Below are 22,663 nucleotides of genomic sequence, written 5' to 3'. Positions count from 1 at the left end.
AAGCACGCCAGTGCAAGTAGATAAATAGGTACCACTCCGGCAGGAAGGTAAATGGCGTTTCCGTGCGCTGCTCTGGTTTGCCAGAAGCAGCTTAGTCATGCTGGCCACATGACCCGGAAGCTGTACGCTGACAAACGCTGGCTCCCTCTGCCTAAAGAGCAAGATGAGCGCTGCAATCCCAGAATCGGTCACGACTGGACCTAATGGTCAGGGGTCCCTTTACCCTTTACCTTTATACATGTGATAACATACAGTAACAAAAAGGTAGGCTGACGCAAGGTAACAGAAGTCTAATGATTGGATTGAAAGTTCTGAATAATACCTGAATTATTTATCTAGCAAATAGTGGTAAATGGACAAGAAACTTGAGGGCCCATTTGTAGACATCTCCTTTTAGTTCTCATCTCTGTCTCCTTTTCCCCTTCCAGATCAACAACAAGCCCTGTGGAAAAGTTGGTGTACCTCAACAAGTATCCCGAGACGCAGAAGTAGTTCGTGAACTGGTTGTTCAAAGTAAGCTGGGGACCGAATATCTCCAAGGACGCACCATTAAAAAGTTCATATTGTCTCCTAGAACTGCGCTTGTCAACTTCCTTCTCCAGGAATAGCTGGTAGCCGTATTTTCTTAAAACTGCCTGTTTATCACTTTCCATTAAAGTGGGGGAAACGAAACTCGACCATATTCTCCAACCAAGATGCTGCAGAGGGCAGAAAAATTAAAGCGCTGAGTGATAAAGAAGCTAACTTGTATATAATCAATGAACATGAGCACTTCTGCAAATATTTCTCTGGAAATCATGTACAAAAGCTGGCTTTCATTTTTATCACTGTTGTTACATACAGGTGAAAGTGTTGCTGTGGGTATTTGGTGCAGGGATAAGGTGTAATGCAGTAAAAGACATCCTTATTCTTGTTTCCCTATGCAGAAATATTTTGGGAGGGGGTGTTCTTTTAATAATAATAATAATAATGAGGAAAGATATTTTCAGTGTATTGTTACTGAAAGTAATGTACACTGTTGTAATCCATCATCCCTTTCACTGATCCTAGTGATAACCATTCAGCTTGTTTAATCAGTCTCAGCATTCATAATAAAATGTGTTTTCTACTTTATTGTTTATTCGAGTACATCTTTGCTATATTTTCCACCAATTCCCACAGAGTTCACCAGCACAAAACAAGCTAATGAAAATTAATTCTAGGCAAAAAACACCCACAACTCCTCTGTTTAAATTATTGTCTCCATGTTTCAAAGCTGCATGCTGGTAATAGATCACGTCCAAGTATTGCAGTCTTGCCAAGGGAATCCATACATGCCAGTTTTGGTCTTTTGCTCAGTTCTGATTCTCACACAGATTTAGATGTTCGGCTAGAATGGAAGTTGTTATCTTGTCTGTGCACTTTATAAAGGGGAAATAAAAAACGAGGTGCCTTTCAGATATGGAGAGTCAATGTTGTAGTTCCATAGCATGTATAGCTGTTCTCTTGAACCAGTTCAGCCACTTGGTTAGCACAGTAAGTCGGTTGTTCTAGACACCGGAAATTTCTGTAACAAAAAGGAACAGGTTTCCTGGCTTCACTTCTTTGCCATTTCAGTTCACAGAGCTTAGTGTGCAATCATATTGGCAAACCACGAGTCACAAGTCAGCTCTCTGTCTTGACAATTTGGAAATCAGCCCAATAATGTATGGCCAATATTTCTAAGCCATGGAACTCTAAAGGGCAAATACTACAAGTAGATATTGTTTCGGGGGGTGGGGGCTAATTAGAGCTATCAAAACCAGATTCTCACAGTGGCTGAATTTAAACAGCTGTCTACCTTGAACAGCATTTCAGAAGCTCCGGGAAACACAGACTAGTGTGTAGCCCAACATTGCCTGGCTGCTGCTGTGTCCCGAACTTCAATATATTTACCGACCTGAGCAGGTGTAAATAACCTTTTTGCATTTTGTATTATTGTTAGGAGTTAGCTCAGCCTTCAAAATCTCTGGTCCAATTCCATCTTGAGCATGGCTCTCAAAGAATTATCTTTGGTTTATTGACATTTTCATTTTAATGAAGATTGTCTTACCGTATTTTTCGCTCCATAAGACGCACTTTTTCCCTCCTAAAAAGTAAGGGGAAATGTGTGTGCGTCTTATGGAGAGAGTGCAGGCTGCGCAGCTATCGCTGAAGCCAGCAGAGCAAGAGGGAGAGCTGCGCAGCGCCTCTTGTTGTGCTGGCTTCCCAGCGAAGCAGGAGGAGGGACGGAAGGGAGCCCTTACAGAGCCCTTCCGTCCCTCATCCTGCTTCGCTGGGAAGCCAGCAGACCAAGAGGTGCCGCGCAGCTCTCCCTCTTGCTCTGCTCTTGCGCCTCCTCAGTGTGCTGGTCCCAGGGGGAGGTTACTGTGGGGCGAGGTCCAGGGCCTGAGTCGAGGGTCGGCAGACAGTCCTCCACAGGTGAAGCGGGGTCCACAGGGAGGAGCCAGGCAAGGACAGGAACACTGGAGGAACAGGACTGGATGCTGGCCGAAACAGCTCTTCAATGACGACGTTGCTCCCGCAACCTGGGACCGGGCTGACTGGCCTTTATCTTCTCTGAAGCCCCCAGGAGCCCCGCCTCTCCTGGCCTTAAGGCGAGCACTCCTCCTGGGAGAAACCAGTTCCCTTCGCCTCTCTGCCCTAAGCCTCTGCAGCTCAGGAGAGGCCGGAGGGTTACTGGGCCCAGGGGGAGACTCACCTGTAGGCACTGAGTCCTCAACCACCTCTGGAGCCAGAATGGATTCACCTGGTGCCTGCTCCTGAGGATCCGGCACAGGTGCAGGCTCCTCAGAATCAAGGCCCTGCCCCAGTTCAGCTGGCCCTGGAGGCGGGGACTCCTGTGCAGGCTGGGATTCCTCCAATTCACTCTCTGAATCGGATTCCCAGGCCATCACACTCAGCAAAGTGGGAGGAGGAAAGGAAGGGGCTCCGTCAGGGCTCCCTTCCTTTCCTCCTCCCGCTTCGCTGAAGAGTGTCGCTTCGTCTCACCTGCCTCCTTCGATCCCACCTGCAGGGACAACCCTGCTAGGCGGCCAACAGATCCAGCTTCCCCAAACGGGCGGATGGACCAGTGGCTCCTTAACCTGATTCTCCCTCCTCCTCCCTCCTCTTCTTCTTTTCCCCAGCTGCCTCGGGCTTCTCTTGAGCCTTCCTGAGAGCCTGGCTGCCCCCCAAGCCGGTGCCTGGCTCTATTCCTCGTAAGCCCCTTGACATGCTGGAAGCAGCAGCGGCAGCCCCTGGCAAGGCTCAGGAGCGCTCGAATGCATAGCGCAAGGAGGGGCCTCAGATTCAGAATTTTTTTTTTCTTGTTTTCCTCTAAAAACTGGGTGCGTCTTATGATTGGGTGCGTCACAGAGCGAAAAATATAGTAATCCTGTCGACTTGGGCATTCAAAAATCTGATCCAAAAGTCTCTGGTGTCAAAGCTGAGTCAATATTGAAAAGGTGACCATAAGCACAGGTTGTGCCTGTTAAGCAATGTATACCTTGTTTCATCTAGTGTGGCCATCCATATATTCTATGTCAGAGGACATGTTCAGCCTTTCTGCCTGGCTTAAAGATAAGGAACCATAAGAACAAAAGGCAGGAGAGACCAGTTTCCAGTTGGACAACAGAATGAGCCAGCTGCAGTCTTCCTCACTTTTGGTGAGCTCTGTTTACAGTTTCATAATTCTAAATCTATATCCATACCAGTCAGCATATGCAGATGTTATGCAAATCTCCCCTTTTAGCCTTCTTTTTTGACGATGCATGATTTGCCACCCTAATTTTAGCTGGAATTTAAATAATGTGTTTTTTCACTGTATGCATTTGCATACAGAAACTTCATTAGCTATCAAGCGTAATTGTTATAAAATAATAAGCCAATCTTAACCTTTTGACTCATATACACTCTAGAACGGTGGTGATTTAATAAAATATCTTCACTGTTCGGGTGGGGAAGAAAAAGGGATCTTAAGCTGTCAGCCATCCAAGTGTTGAATCAAGTGTGCAATCAGAATTATATAGAGAGAAATGAAACAAGGCTCTGTTTAGAAGTAAATTAGAGGATCATTTTTAAGTGTTTTATAATCCCCCATTGCAAAGGCTCGTTGCAGGTTACAGTATAAAAACAATAGAAATAAATATTAAAACATGCAGTATGAATAAAGTGCCAGAACTCCTGAAAGTTAATTATAAACCCCATTCTTATTTCCCTTGTTACATGTTGGGGGTTATATTATTGGAGATGGGGAAAGGACTTGCTCTTTGTGCTATGGAAAGAATGGAGAAAGAATCGTCAACAACATTGGTTGATATTGACTGCTATATATGTGATGACTTTTTCACCCTGCAGATTTGTTACTGGTCCTTAGAATGAGAATTGAATTTCGATCTGGCCTAAAAAGATAATTCCTATGCTTCAGAAGCCATAAATTCTTAATAGTAAAGGTAAAGGTACCCCTGCCCGTACGGGCCAGTCTTGACAGACTCTAGGGTTGTGCGCTCATCTCACTCTATAGGCCGGGAGCCAGCGCTATCCGCAGACACTTCCGGATCACGTGGCCAGCGTGACAAGCTGCATCTGGCGAGCCAGCGCCGCACACGGAAACGCCATTTACCTTCCCGCTGGTAAGCGGTCCCTATTTATCTACTTGCACCCGAAGGTGCTTTCAAACTGCTAGGTTGGCAGGCGCTGGGACCGAGCAACAGGAGCGCACCCCGCCGCGGGGATTCGAACCGCCGACCTTTCGATCGGCAAGTCCTAGGTGCTGAGGCTTTAACCCACAGCGCCACCCGCGTCCCTAAAATTCTTAATAGTGCTAGCTAAAATAACAATATCACATTGTTACAATAACTCCCCCCCCCCCCGAGCTTATCCATGTGCACGGTTGTTTAGGCCTCTATTCGCACAACCAGTTTTCCCCCATCAGAAAATACTTCCCCTTGTGCGTAACCTAATATTTTGTTCACAATTCCAGGGGAGGGGAGGGGAACACTAGACAACATGCTTTGCTTTCTCTGTCCTTGACTTGGAGTGAAAACAACAACACACAAGCTATTTGAAAAGTTAATTTCTTTTTAGTAACCGTAGCCTTGTAAAAACGAATTCCCTTGGGAAACTTCCTCCTCTGCCGTTTCTCCACAAAAGGAGAAATGTTGGAAATGGTTGTTGGGGCCAAATAAGAGTTTGCTTTTCACTTGTAGGACGTTTCCCTAAACCCAATCCTTTTTTTCTTTTTGCAAAACCTTTTTCAGTAATCGAAATAAACTTGAAAAGGGTGTCAGTTAGCACTTTTGGCAGTGCTTTGCTGAAAGTTCCAGAATTTCTCTCATGCTGTATTGTTCTGGGGCTTGGACTTGCCTCGTAAGCAGCACGCTTGATTAGAGAGGGATGAAAGTTCACAAATTTTGCCTTGATGCAAAATTTCTGTTGTTTGCAGCACGGACAAGGAAGAGGGGTTGGGGGGAGGAGCTCAACATCCTGGACTTCATGCTCCAAATTCATGGAAGTTAAACCAAGCTCTCCGGAAAGAGGAATTACCATTGGCCAGTTCAACATTACCCCAACATTCCTAGACCAACCCAGGGTCCATATAGATAGAAGCCTCCTAGTATACCTGGCAGGGACGCGGGTGGCGCTGTGGGTAAAAGCCTCAGCGCCTAGGGCTTGCCGATCGAAAGGTTGGCGGTTCGAATCCCCACGGCGGGGTGCACTCCCGTTGCTCGGTCCCAGCGCCTGCCAACCTAGCAGTTCAAAAGCACCCCCGGGTGCAAGTAGATAAATAGGGACCGCTTACTAGCGGGAAGGTAAACGGCGTTTCCGTGTGCGGCTCTGGCTCGCCAGAGCAGCAATGTCACGCTGGCCACGTGACCCGGAAGTGTCTTCAGACAGCGCTGGCTCCCGGCCTCTAGAGTGAGATGAGCGCACAACCCTAGAGTCTGTCAAGACTGGCCCGTATGGGCAGGGGTACCTTTACCTTAGTATACCTGGCTACTCAAAGAGTTTCCCAGAAGCATCTGATTGGCCACTGTGAGAACAGGATGCTAGACTAGATGGACCACTGGCCTGATCCAGTAGGCCAGTGGTTCTCAACCTGTGGGTCCCCAGATTTTGCTGGACTACAACTCCCATACAGCTCTGGCCTTGCTAGCTAGGGGTGATGGGAGTTGTAGTTCAACAACATCTGGGGACCCACAGGTTGAGAAAGGCTGCAGTAGGCTGTTCTTATGTTCTTGTAGGATGCAGGCAGAAGCAAGGGTGCCCAAAAAGGAGCAAAAGCTGGCTTGGCAATGACTGGGTGTACTCCTCCCTTCTCGAGCAGCTACCACCAGTATCCTAAAGAGAGGTCCATGTGTGAAAAGACAATAATGTGATAAGTACAAGGTAAGCTGGTCAAATGTAATGGTTAGTAGAATGATTGGAGAGACAGGCAATCACCATTTCCACCTACACATCAACAGCCAACATACTGGATGGCCTTACTAGGGTGTGAACACATCTGATACGATTTTGGTAAATAATGCTCTGAACAATCAGGAAAAGTGCTACAGAATACTACGGCTGCAATTTTAAGTGCACTTTCTGGGACATAAGTGAGTACAGTCGTACCTTGGTTTTCAAACAGCTTAGTTCTCTAACATTTTGGCTTCCAAACGCAGCAAACCCAGAAGTGACTGTTCCGGTTTGCAAACTATTTTTGGAAGTCATACGTCCAACGGGGCTTCCGATTGGCTGCAGGAGCTTCCTGCAGCCAATCAGAAGCCGCACTTTGGTTTCCAAACATTTTAGAAGTCAAACGGCCTTCTGGAACGGATTCTGTTTGACTTCCAAGGTACGACTACTGCATTCAGTTTTAAATTAAGGAGATCACAGAAGCCCAGAGTTGTAGAGTTGGAAGGAATTGCAAAGATAATCCAGTCCAAACGCCTTCATTGCAAGAATCTTTCACCCAACATGGAACTCAAACCCACAACCCTGAGATTAAGAGTCTCATGCTCCATCTCTTGAAGGGCTGTTGTTAAACCTGATTTGCCCATTTGTTCACTCTTCCAAGATGGGGTGGGAAAATCTGTCAGATCTCAAAATATAAAGTATTTTTTAAAACTGATTTTATTTTTTTTTAATCCAGAAACTTCAGTGCCTACTTCCTACTATAGTAGCTTAAGAAATAAAAATAAATTTGTTCAACTTTTTTTTTTAAAGCCCCAACGACTAGTATTAGTGATAACGTACCAGGTGAGTGACAAAGACATGTTAGCTTGTGAAAGACAAGTGGCCGTCAATAGAAATTATATTTTACAAGTGGGTCCTGCAACAAATTTCTGCAATGTGGAGTGTTCAGGATTTCAGCCACTCCTGGAATCAGTCTGTCCCTTGTCCTCCTTTCAGTATTCTATGGCCATTTGAGCATGTTCAGTTTATCACTTGAGCTGTTTCTAAAGTTCCCACTGATTTTTTAAAAAAACAGTTTTAGGGATTCTCCCAAGCCTATTGCTCTTGGTCCATAGGTGATACCATTCTGGTTTTTTTTTCTTCGGTTTTTTTTTTAAAAGATATTTATTAGAGTTTTACAAAAGAAAAAAAGAAAAAATACAAGTAAAAAACAATTCCATCTTTCCATCACATTCTTTCATTTGCTTAATTCCCGGACCTCCTCAAACCTCCCTTTTTGTATTCCAGTTTAATTTGTTAGTTCAGCAAATCATTCCCCTCTTTACTTATCCTAATCTTTGATCTTAAAATAATGTAACATTAGATTTTTGTCTATTAATAGTCCAATTTTTTCATACTCCTTATAGCATTATAGCTAAAAACCACATAACTTTTCATCCAACATCATTTTAACATTCATTAATTTTACAATATTTCTGTAAGTAGTCTTTAAATTTCTTCCAATCTTCTTCCACCGACTCTTCTCCCTGGTCTCGGATTCTGCCGGTCATTTCTGCCAATTCCATATAGTCCATCACCTTCATCTGCCATTCTTCCAGGGTGGGTAGATCTTGGGTCTTCCAATACTTTGCGATAAGTATTCTTGCTGTAACCACGTAAGCAACGACACCCAAATCTTGAACATCAGAAGTAGAGGGAACAACACAGCCAAAAATGTTACAGTGGCCTGAAAGGGCATCACTGGTCTTCAGCAAAGGGTTCAAAACTTTCTACAAAAATAATTAGCAGAATCTACCAGGAAATTTTGTCCATGCTCCATTTAAATAACTAATTTTCTGGGGGATTGTGCTTTTTGTGTGTGGAGACCTAGGGGAGTTGTGTGAAAATATCAAGGAAAACGTTAGCTCTAAAAATATCCTTGGCGTGGGAGGCGTGGTATCAACAACTGATCAGCACAAATCTTCCCAAGCCCCCAATGTATTAACAATGTCTCTCAAGTTCATGCCGACTATGTAAAGTTGAATTAACAACAGGATGACAATGTTGCCTGACAGTCCTTTCAGCCAAGGACTGTTGCAACACAGAAATCATGGCAGTATGTTATTTACAAAATGTAGATAGCGCGGAATGGAATTGGAACGATTTTCCAAAACAATGTAATTCTGGGAAATGTTTAGCTTAATTCTCCATTCCCTCAGATCTATTCTAATAATTGGCATTTCCCTGAATGCCACAGATGTCAAGTTCAGCAAGCACAAACTGGGATTGGTGGAGGAAAAGGATCTGCCCTAACTAAGTGATAGGGCTGTTAAGTGAGAGCCCAATTGATCCAGCTGCTATTGTTGGCGGAAAGTTGGAACGAGCCCATGGAGAAGCAGAAAGATGATACAGGGCAAGTCTCAAAAGCTGAAGCAGCTTGTTGCTTAGCGTTCAATACACGGTTTCCCTGCTAGGAATGCTACCATCCACAGTTTATACAACTGGGTAAACAGTGAGAGTGATGATGGATTGCATGTCTAAGGTCCCAGTTTTTCAGCTAAATAAAACTGCACAACTGCTGCTGGTCCTTGTTACCCATGTGGACCACTCAAAGATCATTTGGGCTGAAGTCCTCCACACCTCTTTGGTCTATAGGAATTAGAATCATGGAATTGTGAAGTTGGAAGTGTCCTATTTTGCCCAACACGGGGCTCAAACCCATGACTCTGATATCAGAAGTCTCATGGTGAGCTAGTGGTCAGACTGGCTGAATTCAAACCATTGGAATTTGCTCCTTTAGTTGCAATGAACAGCCTCAGAAATTGCAGCTCTGATAGGAAACAACAAGCAAAGGAGAAATAGGCACCTGAGTTATTGAAAGCCCAACATGTTTCAGAAATTGATAAGTTCCTTCTCTGGAGGCAATCTAAAACCAATGCCACCACCACTTGTGAAATACTTACAAGTACTCATTATAAAGAAGGTTCTAAAAATGAAATACATAAAGACCATTTATATATATATACACACAAAACCAAACAATTTATCAGTGTGCCTTCTTTTTAAACAGTATTTCTTATAGCATCCATGTTTAATAATAATAATAATAATAATAATAATAATAATAATAATTTATTTATACCCCGCCCATCTGGCTGGGCTTCCCCAGCCACTCTGGGCGGCTTCCCAAAAAAATATTAAAATACTGTACTACATCAAACATTAAAAGCCTCCCTAAACAGGGCCGCCTTCAGATGTCTTCTAAAAGCCTGGTAGTTGTTGTTCTCTTTGACATCTGGTGGGAGGGCATTCCACAGGGAGGGCGCCACTACTGAGAAGGCCCTCTGCCTGCTTCCCTGTAACTTGGCTTCTCGCAGTGAGGGAACCGCCAGAAGGCCCTCGGTGCTGGACCTCAGTGTCCGGGTAGAACGATGGGGGTGGAGACGCTCCTTCAGATATACTGGACCAAGGCCGTTTAGGGCTTTAAAGGTCAGCACCAACACTTTGAATTGTGCTCGGAAACGTATTGGGAGCCAATGTAGGTCTTTCAAGACCGGTGTTATATGAAATCTCTAAATACAAATGCTACACAAGGGAAATGGGAGAAACTTTACTGATGTCACTGTTAACATAAGAAGAAGCATACTGAAACACACAAAAACTAAAAACACTCAAAGCTCTGTTAGTAGTAGCTGGCTAAACTTATCTTTTTCCTGAAGAACTTTCAGGCTGATTGCCTTCTGCAATCCATTTTCATTTTTTCCCTTTCCTTGTGCTTTATATCGAAAGCAGACTGTAAAGGGAAGGCTCGTAACTCACTGGTAGAGCACATTGCTTTAGCTGCAGGTTCAATCTCTGGTATCTCCAATAAAAGGCTGAGGTGGTGGAGATGTTTGACCTCTACCAAAGTCCCTGAAGAGCTGCAGGCATTCAGAAAAGGCATTATTTGGCTAGATTAACTTCTAGCCTGACTCGATACAATGAAATTTCCTATGCTTTAATAGACTGTAATCTTGTGGTCATGAAGCTCAACATCAAAAAAATTAAGATCATGGCCACTGGTCCCATCACCTCCTGGCAAATAGAAGGGGAAGAAATGGAGGCAGTGAGAGATTTTACTTTCTTGGGCTCCATGATCACTGCAGATGGGGACAGCAGTCACGAAATTAAAAGACGCCTGCTTCTTGGGAGGAAAGCAATGACAAACCTAGACAGCATCTTCAAAAGCAGAGACATCACCTTGCCGACAAAAGTCCATATAGTTAAAGTTTTCCCAGTAGTGATGTATGGAAGTGAGAGCTGGACCATAAAGAAGGCTGATCGCCGAAGAATTGATGCTTTTGAATTATGGTGCTGGAGGAGACTCTTGAGAGTCCCATGCACTGCAAGAAGATCAAACCTATCCATTCTTAAGGAAATCAGCCCTGAGTGCTCACTGGAAGGACAGATCCTGAAGCTGAGGCTTCAATACTTTGGCCATCTCATGAGAAGAGAAGACTCCCTGGAAAAGACCCTGATGTTGGGAAAGATTGAGGGCACAAGGAGAAGGGGACGACAGATGGTTGGATAGTGTTCTCGAAGCTACCAGCATGAGTTTGACCAAACTGTGGGAGGCAGTGGAAGACAGGAGTGCCTGGCGTGCAATGGTCCATGGGGTCACAAAGAGTCGGACACGACTAAACAATCCTGTGGTCAACAACTGACTTTGGTTTTATTTATATACTGCACCAAGCTTCTTTAAGGGCGACAAATCAGAAACATTTCTACTGATAAGGGACCTCGACTGGGCTCATCAGTCAGCATCTGCATTCCTGTCTTAACAAGGAATATTTTTATTCACTTACTACATTTACAGTGGTATCTCGGGTTAATTACTTAATTTGTTCCGGAGGTCCGTACTTAACCTGAAACTGTTCTTAACCTGAAGCACCACTTTAGCTAATGGGGCCTCCTGCTGCCGCTGTGCTGCCGGAGCACAATTTCTGTTCTTATCCTGAAGCAAAGTTCTTAACCTGAAGCACTATTTCTGGCTTAGTGGAGTGTGTAACCTGAAGCGTATGTAACCTGAAGCGTATGTAACCTGAGGTACCACTGTATTTATATACCACCTTTTCCTCCAAGGAGCTTGAGGTGGTATACGTGGTTCTACCCCTCCTCATTTTCATAGCCTTCAACATTTCTCCAATGAAAACAGGGACGTCCTATTCAATAATAATAATAATAATAATAATAATAATAATAATAATAATAATAATAATAATACCCTGTCCTGACTGGGTTGCCCCAGCCACTTTGGGCAACTTCCAGCATATATAAAAACATAGTAAAACATGCCTTCAGATGTCTTCTAAAGGTTGTGTAGTTACTTATCTCCTTGGCTCAGGGGTTGCATAACTCTAAACCCTCCAACATTTATTCAATGAAAGTAGGGACATCCTACCATACCCACCAACATTGTTTTGATGAAAAAAGGAACATCCTAAGGAAAAGCAGGACATTCCGGGATTAAATCAGAACCCGGACAGCTTCTATAAATCTGTATCAGTCCCTGGAATATAGTGACTCTTGGAGGGTCTGCATTTTATCCTCACAATAACCCTTTGAGGTTAGGTTAGGCTGAGTGATGGTGATTGGCTCAAGATGAGCTTCATGTCTGAGCTGGGGTCTGAATCCTTGCCTCCCAAGGTCATAATCCAATACTCTAATCATTACACAACACTGGCTCTTTTATTTTTGCACTTTGGGTGTGATTAAATAATATAATAATAATAATAATTTATTATTTGTACCCCGCCCATCTGGCTGGGTTTCCCCAGCCACTCTGGGCGGCTTCCATAAAAACCAAAGATACAGTAAAATATCACAGATTAAAAACTTCCCTGAACAGGGCTGCCTTAAGATGCCTTCTGAATGTCAGGTAGTTATTTATCGCTTTGACATCTGATGGGAGGGCGTTCCACAGGGCGGGCGCCACTACCGAGAAGGCCCTCTGCCTGGTTCCCTGTAACTTGGCTTCTCGCAATGAGGGAACCGCCAGAAGGCCCTCGGAGCTGGACCTCAGTGTCCGGGCAGAACGATGGGGGAGGAGACGCTCCTTCAGGTATACTGGGCCGAGGCCGTTTAGGGCTTTAAAGGTCAACACCAGCACTTTGAATTGTGCTCGGAAACGTACTGGGAGCCAATGTAGGTCTTTCAAGACCGGTGTTATGTGGTCTCGGCGGCCGCCCCCAGTCACCAGTCTAGCTGCCGCATTCTGGATTAGTTGTAGTTTCCGAGTCACCTTCAAAGGTAGCCCCACGTAGAGCGCATTGCAGTAGTCCAAGCGGGAGATAACTAGAGCATGCACCACTCTGGCGAGACAGTCCACGGGCAGGTAGGGTCTCAGCCTGCGTACCAGGTGGAGTTGGTAGACAGCTGCCCTGGATACAGAATTAACCTGCGCCTCCATGGACAGCTGTGAGTCCAGAATGACTCCTAGGCTGCGCACCTGGTCCTTCAGGGGCACAGTTACCCCATTCAGGACCAGGGAGTCCTCCACACGAGCCCGCTCCCTGTCTCCCAAAAACAGTACTTCTGTCTTGTCAGGATTCAACCTCAATCCATTAGCCACCATCCATCCTCCAACCGCCTCCAGGCACTCACACAGGACCTTCACTGCCTTCACTGGTTCTGATTTAAAAGAGAGGTAGAGCTGGGTATCATCTGCATATTGATGAACACCCAGTCCAAACCCCCTGATGATCTCTCCCAGCGGCTTCATATAGATGTTAAAAAGCATGGGGGAGAGGACCGAACCCTGAGGCACCCCACAAGTGAGGGCCCAGGGGTCTGAACACTCATCCCCCACCACCACTTTCTGAACACGGCCCAGGAGGAAGGAGCGGAACCACTGTATGACAGTGCCCCCAGCTCCCAGCCCCTCTAGGCGGTCCAGAAGGATGTTATGGTCGATTGTATCAAAGGCCGCTGAGAGATCCAGCAGAACCAGGAAACAACTCTCACCTTTGTCCCTAGCTCGCCGGAGATCATCAACCAGCGCGACCAAGGCAGTTTCAGTCCCATGGTGAGGCCTGAATCCCGATTGGAAGGGATCCAAATGGTCCGCATCCTCCAGGCGTGCCTGGAGTTGTTCAGCAACCACGCGCTCAATCACCTTGCCCAAGAATGGAAGATTTGAGACTGGGCGATAGTTGGCCATACTGGCCGGGTCTAAAGATGGTTTTTTAAGAAGCGGTTTAACGATCGCCTCTTTCAGCGGATCTGGGAATGTTCCCTCACAGAGGGAAGCATTCACCACCCCGCAGAGCCCATCGCCCAGCCCTTCCCGGCTTGCTTTTATTAGCCAGGATGGGCAAGGATCAAGGAGACAGGTGGTTGGTTTCACGCGTCCAAGCAGCCTGTCCACATCCTCGGGGGTAACGGATTGAAATTGATTCCATGCAACTTGACCAGACAGAGCTCCAGCACTCTCCCGCCCCAGCCCTGCTCCCACGGTGGTGTCTAGCTCCTTCCGAATATGAGTGATTTTATCTGCAAAAAACTTTGCAAAATCGTTGCAGGAGATCTTGGGGTCTTTACAAGGCCCCGGTGGTAAAGGTGGTTCCGTTAAATTGCGAACCACCTGAAAGAGTCTCCTGCTACTATTTTCTGCAGATGCAATAGAGGCGGCGAAGAAAGTCTTCTTCGCCGTCGCTATCGCCACTTGGTAGGCTCGACGTTGAGCTCTAACCTGTGTCCGGTCAGATTCGGAGTGAGTTTTCTGCCACCGACGCTCTAGCCGTCTCAGCGATTGTTTCATCGCCCTCAGCTCCGAAGAAAACCACGGGGCTGTCCGGGCTCCATGCAATCGGAGAGGGCGCTTCGGAGCCAGACAGTCGATAGCCCTGGTTAACTCCGCATTCCAGCGGGCCACCAGGGAATCAGCTGAAAGGCCATCAACATGGGATAAAGCATCCCCTACCACTCTCTGGAAACCATTTGGATCCATTAAGTGGTGGGGGCGGACCATCCGAATTGGTCCTACCTCCCTGCAGAGGGGAAGGGTCGCGGAGAAGTCCAGTTGCACCAGGAAGTGATCTGACCATGGCACTTCTTTTGTTTCACTTTTACTTAGTGTCAGATCACCCACGTCACTAGAGGTGAACACCAGGTCTAAGGCATGTCCATGACTATGAGTTGGGCCAAACTTATTCAGGGACAGCCCCATGGAGGCCATGCTTTCCACGAAGTCCCGAGCGGCCCCTTGTAAGGTCGTGTCAGCATGGATGTTAAAATCCCCTAGGACAACCAAACTAGGTGTCTCCAGGAGAAAATCCGACACGACCTGAAGCAGCTCGGACAGGGAATCCTTGGTGCAGCGGGGAGGTCGGTACACCAAAAGGAATCCTGTACTGCCCCTATTGCCCAACTTCCAGAACATGCACTCAGAAAACTGGATCTTCCCAGTAGGACGCCCGGTGCAAGCTAGTGACTTCCTAAAAATCACTGCAACCCCCCCTCCCCGCCCACATGACCTGGGTTGCTGTGCGTAAGAGAAACCTGGTGGGCAAGCAGCGGCAAGGACAGGCCCATCTGCTTCCTCCAACCAGGTCTCTGTCACACATGCCAGGTCAAATCCTCCATCCACAATCAGGTCGTGGATGGCAGTGGTTTTATTCATCATTGACCTGGCATTGCACAGCAACACTTTCAGGTCATGTGGGTATCCCTTGCTGATTCCAGTATCCATCCGGTCAAGGCCAGACCCGGAGGCAGGGATAGTCTTCAAACAACGACTAAACCTGCCTCCTCGGTAATGACATGGTCTGGTCTTAGCGTAACTCCGCCTCCTGCCCATGATCACCGAGATCGGATGTCCCAGTGCTTCCCCCCCTGTGGAACTTGTCCCAGCCATCGTGTTGGCTGGGGAGCCACTCCCAGGCAGCCCTGATCCCACCCCTTAAAAACAAAACACAAACTATACAGAACCAATAAAACAACAACAACAAAAAGGAACACAACAGTTATACTAAAATTAATCCCCAACCAACAATCCCACCCACCCACCCACCCCCAGCAAAGGAAAAAAGGGAAAAAAGGAATAAAAATTTAAATTGCCACCGACTGCTTGAGGACATTTTAAAGTACATTAGCCACCTGGAACAGGGAAGCAATGGCAGAACACTTCCCAGCTTCCCCAACAGTTTGTTCCAAATAAGGGCCTGGAGAAAACTAGCAGATTATAATGGATAACATCTAAATATAGCCCTTTTATGTGGAATAGGCAAAATCACAGTTCTTTTTTCTTTAAAGAACATTGTTGGGGGCATTGTCATTGAGAACATTTTGCAATGAACCTTACCCTTCCAAGAAGCAAAAAATGTAATTTTCCTCATCTACAATTAAGAATTGAGGCATTAAAAAAGCCTTGTTCCAAGGTAGACTTTTTATGTGGCTCATATGAAAATAATTCTCAATATGATGATTCCAAATTAAACAGCAGTTGTTTGGACAAGTGCTTGGAGTTTAATTTATTCCTATGAATGTTTGAGACTTCTCTGGTTCTACCTCATTTGAACTCCAAATTGCAATCTGCCTGCACAGATTGACAGAGCTGCAGCTGCAAATGAGTTTACTTTGCAATCAGAGGAGTGTGGCAGAGAATCCTTTTATGCCCAAATAAACAGGTGAAAATTGGTCTAGAAATTGCTCAAGGAGTAATCCACCCAGTGACTGGAGCCACGGGAACAAGGCCTTAAAGCTGTTTAATGAGTGAGAGAATTGGCACAGTTTCTATCGTAATCTGGTCAGTGTCTAAGTTGGCCACTTAATGCACTGGAGAAAGAGAGAGAGATACGGATGGGGGGGGGGGGAGAGAGAATGTATCATAAAAAAGAGGATAGATATTTGCATAACACCCACATGTGCTGCTTTATATGCATAGCTTTCAATTTAGAAATAATTGCTATTGTAGATACTCAAGCAGTGGATACGCCACACCACAGACCCTTTTCCAAGGACAGTCCCGGATTTACAGAAGCCATCCTGGTTTCTAATTTGATCCCAGAATGTCCCACTTTTCCTTAGGGGGTCCCTATTTTTATTGGTGAAATGTTTGAAGGTATGGAAGGGTATTTTTTGAAGGTGACCCAGAAACTACAATTAATCCAGAATGCGGCGGCTAGACTGGTGACTGGGAGTGGCCAAGACCACATAACACCGGTCCTGAAAGACCTACATTGACTCCTAGTACGTTTCTGAGCACAATTCAAAGTGTTGGTACTAACCTTTAAAGCCCTAAAAGGCCTTGGCCAGGTATACCTGAAGGTGCGCCTCCACCCCCATTGTTCACTGAGATCTAGCGCTGAGGGCCTTTTGGCAGTTTCCTCCCTGTGAGTTGTGCGGTGACAGGGAACCAAGCAGGGGGCCTTCTTGGTGGTGGCGCCTGCCCTGTGGAATGCCCTCCCATCAGATATCAAGGAAATAAACAACTACCTGACTTTTAGAAGACATCTGAAGCATAGCTGTCTGTCAACTTGTCCCTTTTCTTGCGAGGAATCCTATTTGGAATAAGGGAATTTCCCTTAAGAAAGGGGAAAGTTGACTGCTATGATCTGAAGGCAGCCGTGTTTAGGGAAGCTTTTAATGTCTGATGTTTTATCGCTTTTTTATTATTATTATTATCATTAATTCTGTTAGGAGCTGCCCAGAGTGGCTGGCGAAACCCAGCCAGATGGGCGGGGTATAAATAATGAAGTTGTTGTTGCTGTTGTTGTTTTATTATGTTTTTATATAGGTTGGGAGGGCATTATTGTCATGAATTGGCAGGACGATGGGAAGGAAGAAGAGGAGGAAAATGATCCCAGTGAGGGTTGTCACAGGGACTGGGACACACCGGGGCAAGCAGGGGACAGGGAAGGAAGTATTCACTGGGTGATGGAGAATGGCAAGGGAATGGGGGTCAGTTCACAAGAACCAGAGCAGCAGGACCCATCACCAGAGCCAGAGGGACCCCTGTCTCCACAAACACAGTGGCTCTGAGGCATAGGGAGCAGCGAGAGGGGCAGTCCAGGAGGCTGAGGCAGCTGTTGTAAACAAAAATTGCCCTTTTCCCTTAAGGGGTACCCAAGAGCCCATATAGTGTCCTTACATAGGTTCCCTGTTGGTAGGAGAAAATAACAGAGGCCAACCAGAGAATATTGAGAAGCAGCTAGTAAGCTTGATCTTGATTGGTCTGTTGCAACAGGGTGCTCCCCTCACATGCAGGAGGACGGAGGACAACCCAGAAAAAGGGCGCGCAAGGCCTTATAAAGACTTTTGAAATTGCCACCCTGTAGATCAAGACCACCCCCAGAAACATACATACATCACATAAGGGGTGTAACCTAAGACCACCCCTCAGATACATCATACCTACATCACAGAAAAGGCGGTCTAAAACAGAAATTTGCATGTTGTGGATTGCCTGGGGAGCCTGGCAAGTCTTTTGTAATGATAAATACTTAGTTCCTGGGCCAGGTCACAGGCTCACACCCTATTCATATCTTAAATGTGCCCTTAAGACAGGATTTGTGAGGAAAGAGACAATGGCGAGGTTTCCCACTTTGACCTTGCAGAGAAAACATTTGCTCAGTTTGGGAATCAAAAATGGTTCCAGGTTGGTCTTCCCGTGCTGATCTATGTACGTGCTTGGTTGGTACACTAATGAACATTACCATATATCTAAGACTTCAAAATTCCTATCACACAGCCAAGCCCAGCTTCCTAGCTGACCAGGTGAGGCTCGCTAGATCTGGGAGGTGTGTGATTGCTCTGCTGGATTAGGTTTGGGACAGGTGAGGGTCACAGGCCTCATCAAGTCCAGATGCTGCAATCAGCAAGCAAAGTGTAAAAGGGAAGCAGAGCTGAGGTGCTGTGTCTGCTCCCATGTTGGTGTTAGACCTCAGCTTGGATCAATGCCGGATTAAACCCTGTGGAGGCCCCTAAGCGGTCAGAATCTCAGCCCCACCCCCCACCCCATTGAACTAAGAAAGCTTGTTTGTAATTTGCTTTTCAGGTCAAATCAATGTTATTTTGATCTTTTGTTGCAGGACTCCTAAAAGGCGTGGGGCCTGTAGGCTGCTGCCTATTTTGTAATCTGGCACTGGCTTGACTGCTCCAGGATTTGTGCAGGACTGTGCTTCAGTTTGGACTTTGGACATGTGGGTTGACCCCGGACTGGGAACTTGCCACCAGGTAGGCCTGGAGTTCAGTATTATTATTATGATTGAATAAGACATCCCTATTTTCATTGGAGAAATGTTGGAGGGTGTGTTGCCACAGTAAGGAAGACTTTGCCCACATGACCTAGATTCCGGCACTCTCTCCTGTCCAGGAGCTAAACTACTGGTGTTGGCTGGCTGTGTTCCCTAAATTCACAATCAAATCTATTAATTTAGCTATGGCTTTAGCTGTGTTCAAGGCCGGGGTGCACGGGACACAACCATTTAGAGTGGCAGCGTGCATTTTGGAAGTATTTTTTTTTTTATTCCCATTCCAGGCACTTAGCGACGGCAACAGAGTGGCTGGGGAAACCCAGCCAGATGGGCAGGGTATAAGTAATAAATTATTATTATTATTACTGGGTCTGTGTCACATAAGGGGTTAAACTTGGGCCCCATCTGCACTATGCTTCTAAAGCAGTATCATACCACTTTAAACAGCCATGGCTTCCCCAAAAGGATCCTGGGAACGGTAGTTGAAGGATGCTAAGCGAGAGCTATGCAATTTCCAGAGTGGTTTAACAACCAATCCCTCTTACCAGGGAACTCTGGAAATTGTAGGTCTGCGAGGGAAATAGGGGCCTCCTAACAACTTCACAGCACCCGTAACAAACTACAGTTCACAGGATTCTTTGGGAGGGGGAAAGCCACGGTTTTGAAAAGAGAAATTGAGGGTCTCTGGGACAGGTTTCTCCACACATTCCTGTAGATTTTTGGGCAGGTCAGATACTCTCCTCCGCAGCCTTGATAAGCAGCAATAAATGGCAAAGAGCCCAGTGGCTTTAATTGGGTCTCACGTCTCATTTTGCAAACCATCCCTTTGATTTTTATTCCATTCTTTAAAAAAAGCCACCATCAATATACAGTGGTTCTCTAAGGCCTTGGTACTCAAACATTTCGACTCCCGAATGCCGAAAACCCAGAAATAAGTGTTCTGGTTTTCGAACGTTTTTCAGAAGCCGAACGTCTGATGCGGCTGTCAGCTATTGTTTACGGGGTGCCGGAATTACGGATTACATTCAAGAACCATGGTACAAAAAAGAAGAAGAAAAAAGAACCAAGGTACCACTGTATGTTTATTTGTAGGCCGCTCATAACATATCATATGAACAGCAACAAATATAACAATTCCACCCCAACAGACAAATTAAGAACAATTACGCATGTCAGTAAATACAGAATATACACCCATGCAATTGAATAGAAAGCAAGATAAATAAGCTAACAAAATCCTTCCTCATCTCCTGACTTGTCTCCTTAACAAACAGAAATTAAGCATTTAATGTTTATCCCATGCTATGGAAAACCCTTTCACCAGAGATTTGACAGGCACCCTCACTCTTGGCTTTCAGGCTTCTCTTGAGTCCTCCATAGCTGTTTACCATCTTCTTGAGAAGCCAGGCATTTTATGAGTTATTTTGTACTCTTTTTCCCCCCAATGGTTTTTCATGTTTTATTGTCTGCGTATAGCTGTGCAACACCCTGAAGTTTTACGAGATGGCAGTATATAAATGCTTTTTATAGATAAATAAATCCTTTACCCACAGCATAAACGATGCAATCCCACACTCCATGCCAGGGTGAAGTTTTGGGGTTGTTTGGGTGGAGTTTGTAAGTCGATCCCATGCATTTACGTTGAGTCCTCTGGTATGCCAAGGTACAATTTCACTTTGTCTCAATGGCAACTGGAGCTAAGAAGACAGAGCAATCACTTGGCCTTCAGGAAACCAGATAAATTCTTCAAATTCCTCACTGGGAAAAGGGTCACATTTGTTCATTCAAGGTTGGAATGAAAATATTGCCCCCTCCACCCACCCACTAAATCCTTCTTTAGGCTATTTTGGGGTTTTCTCCCGTTTTTTTTCTTCTCTGTGTAGATTTGCACTGTACATGAGCGGATAGATTATTTGCACTAATCAGAAGAGGATTTAAGTTTCAGCTAGTCACTATGGCAATCAAGGGGGAAATGTTTGAGTGAGACAAACAAGAGGAGGACCAGAAATAGCAGGGAGGTAATAGGACGCGGGTGGCGCTATGGTCTAAACCACAGAGCCTAGGGCTTGCTGATCAGAAGGTCGGTGGTTCGAATCCCCGTGATGGGTTAAGCTCCCGTTGCTCGGTCCCTGCTCCTGCCAACCTAGCAGTTCGAAAGCACGCAGCGCAAGTAGATAAATAGCTACTGCTCCGGCAGGAAGGTAAATGGTGTTTCCGTGCGCTGCTCTGGTTCACCAAAAGCGGCTTAGTCATGCTGGCCACATGACCCGGAAGCTGTACGCCGGCTCCCTCGGCCAGTAAAGCGAGATGAGCACCACAACCCCAGAGTCATCTGTGTCTGGACCTAACGGTCAGGGGTCACTTTACTTTTAATAGGGCTTCTGATTGTTGCGTCTTGAGGTGGGAGTGGGATTGTATACTTTGTGCTTCTTTTAAAAAAATCTTTTTGCATCCCTTATTTTGTAGTAGGGATATGAGCAATCTCCCAAGCAGTGGTCCCAATTCTTTGCTTGAATGAAGTGGTCTACTTCCCATCTTACTTTAAACCATGGGTAGGCAAACTAAGGCCCGGGGGCTGGATCCGGCCCAACTGCCTTCTGGATCCTGCCCGCGGACGGTTTGGGAATCGGCGTGGGGATTCTGATCGTTCGGGCTGCGCCATTTCCCCTCCCCCCCACACACACACCCCGGTGGCGCCTCCTCCCTCCCTCCTTCTGGCTTCTCCCCGCCCTGCCTAGAGGAGGAAGGGGGCTGGGCTTTGTTGAGCTGTGGTTGGCTGAGCGCCATTTTAAGCAGCCCCTGTCCAGAGCCAGCCCTTTCTTGCCGCTCATCGTCCCTCTGCTACCACTGCCGCCGCCAACCCCTGCCACTCGCAAGGCACAGGTACGCAGCCACTGGGGCTCATTCAGTGCTGTGGAGAAGGGAGGGGAGAGTCGTGGGGGGGATTCCCCCCCCCCCAAAATACAGTCTGGCCCCCCACAAGGTCTGAGGGACAGATGACCGGCCCCCTGCGGAAAAAGTTTGCTGACCCCTGCATTAAACCATAGCTTAAAACAGGTGATGGCTTCATGTGAATGTGCAGCATACAGTGGTACCTCGGGTTAAGTACTTAATTCGTTCCAGAGGTCCGTTCTTAACCTGAAACTGTTCTTAACCTGAGACACCACTTTAGCTTATGGGGCCTCCTGCTGCCGCTGCGCCCACAATTTCTGTTCTCATTCTGAAGCAAAGTTCTTAACCCGAGGTAATATTTCTGGGTTAGCGGAGTCTGTAACCTGAAGTGTATGTAACCTGAAGCATATGTAACCCGAGGTACTACTGTACTAGTACACACTGCTGAAAAATTCCCAATCCACAATTCTTCCTGCATTTGCTGCCAGGAACAAGCAAAAGTCTAGCTTGCCTTAATGTTGGAACCTGGTCTCATGGTTCTTTTCTATATGGACTTTTGCACTGATACCTCCTCATGGCAGAGATCTGTTCTCCTATACAGTCGTACCTTGGATCCTGAACACCTTGCAAGTTTAACATTTTGGCTCCCAAACACCGCAAACCAGTGAGTGTTCCAGTTTGCAAACGTTCTTTGGAACCTGAACGTCTGATGGGGCTTCCGTGGCTTCTGTAGCCGTGCCTTGGTTTCTGAACATTTTGGAAGTCGACTTCCAGAACGGATTCTGTTCGATTTCCGAGGTACCACTGTACTTTGGAAACTATTGTGCGCACAATGATAATGCGTTGTTATAGCATTCAACCTGATCAGTCCCCAATATGCACCTTTAATCCAAGCCTGCAACATTTCGTTGGCTTGTAAGACACTTTGGGTTGCCCTGGGCAAGAAAAAGCAACTAACAGTTTTAATAATTTCAAAATAAGAGACAATACATTTTAATTGTGAAAACCTAAATATCCGGTAAGTGCTTGAATCCCTCTCGATATCCTAAAAGACGGAAGACTGGCAAAACTCTAAAACAGACATCTAGGTCAAATGTGAAGCGATGGAGTGTTTTCTGTATTGTCTGTGCACGTATTGTTTTACCCATAGCTGATCTAATCCT

At 46.0% G+C, this 22,663-nt stretch overlaps 1 protein-coding gene and 1 long non-coding RNA gene across 5 annotated transcripts in view; one reads left to right on the top strand and one right to left on the bottom strand.

Annotated features, from left to right (window-relative positions):
• LARS2 (leucyl-tRNA synthetase 2, mitochondrial) overlaps positions 1–1,113 on the top strand; it is a 67,364-nt gene extending 66,251 nt beyond the window's left edge. For all 4 annotated transcript variants that reach the window (XM_077916413.1, XM_077916412.1, XM_028751625.2 and 1 more), the window contains one exon: positions 429–1,113. In XM_077916413.1, coding sequence (XP_077772539.1) covers positions 429–608 — 180 coding nt within the window. In that variant the 3' untranslated portion in view covers positions 609–1,113. The remainder of the gene's footprint in view (positions 1–428) is intronic.
• LOC114607918 (uncharacterized) lies at positions 959–20,345 on the bottom strand. Its single transcript, XR_003709251.2, has 2 exons — positions 20,160–20,345; positions 959–1,546 (listed from the first exon to the last, which is right to left on the bottom strand). It is a non-coding gene; the product is annotated as an uncharacterized LOC114607918 (long non-coding RNA).
• Between the last annotated feature and the right edge of the window lie 2,318 nt (positions 20,346–22,663).

The sequence above is a fragment of the Podarcis muralis genome, chromosome 12 (genome assembly GCF_964188315.1).
Source record: "Podarcis muralis chromosome 12, rPodMur119.hap1.1, whole genome shotgun sequence".
Lineage (NCBI taxonomy): Eukaryota > Metazoa > Chordata > Lepidosauria > Squamata > Lacertidae > Podarcis > Podarcis muralis.
The sequence above is the reverse complement of the archived record's forward strand: the minus strand, read 5'-3'. Positions and strand labels throughout refer to the sequence as shown.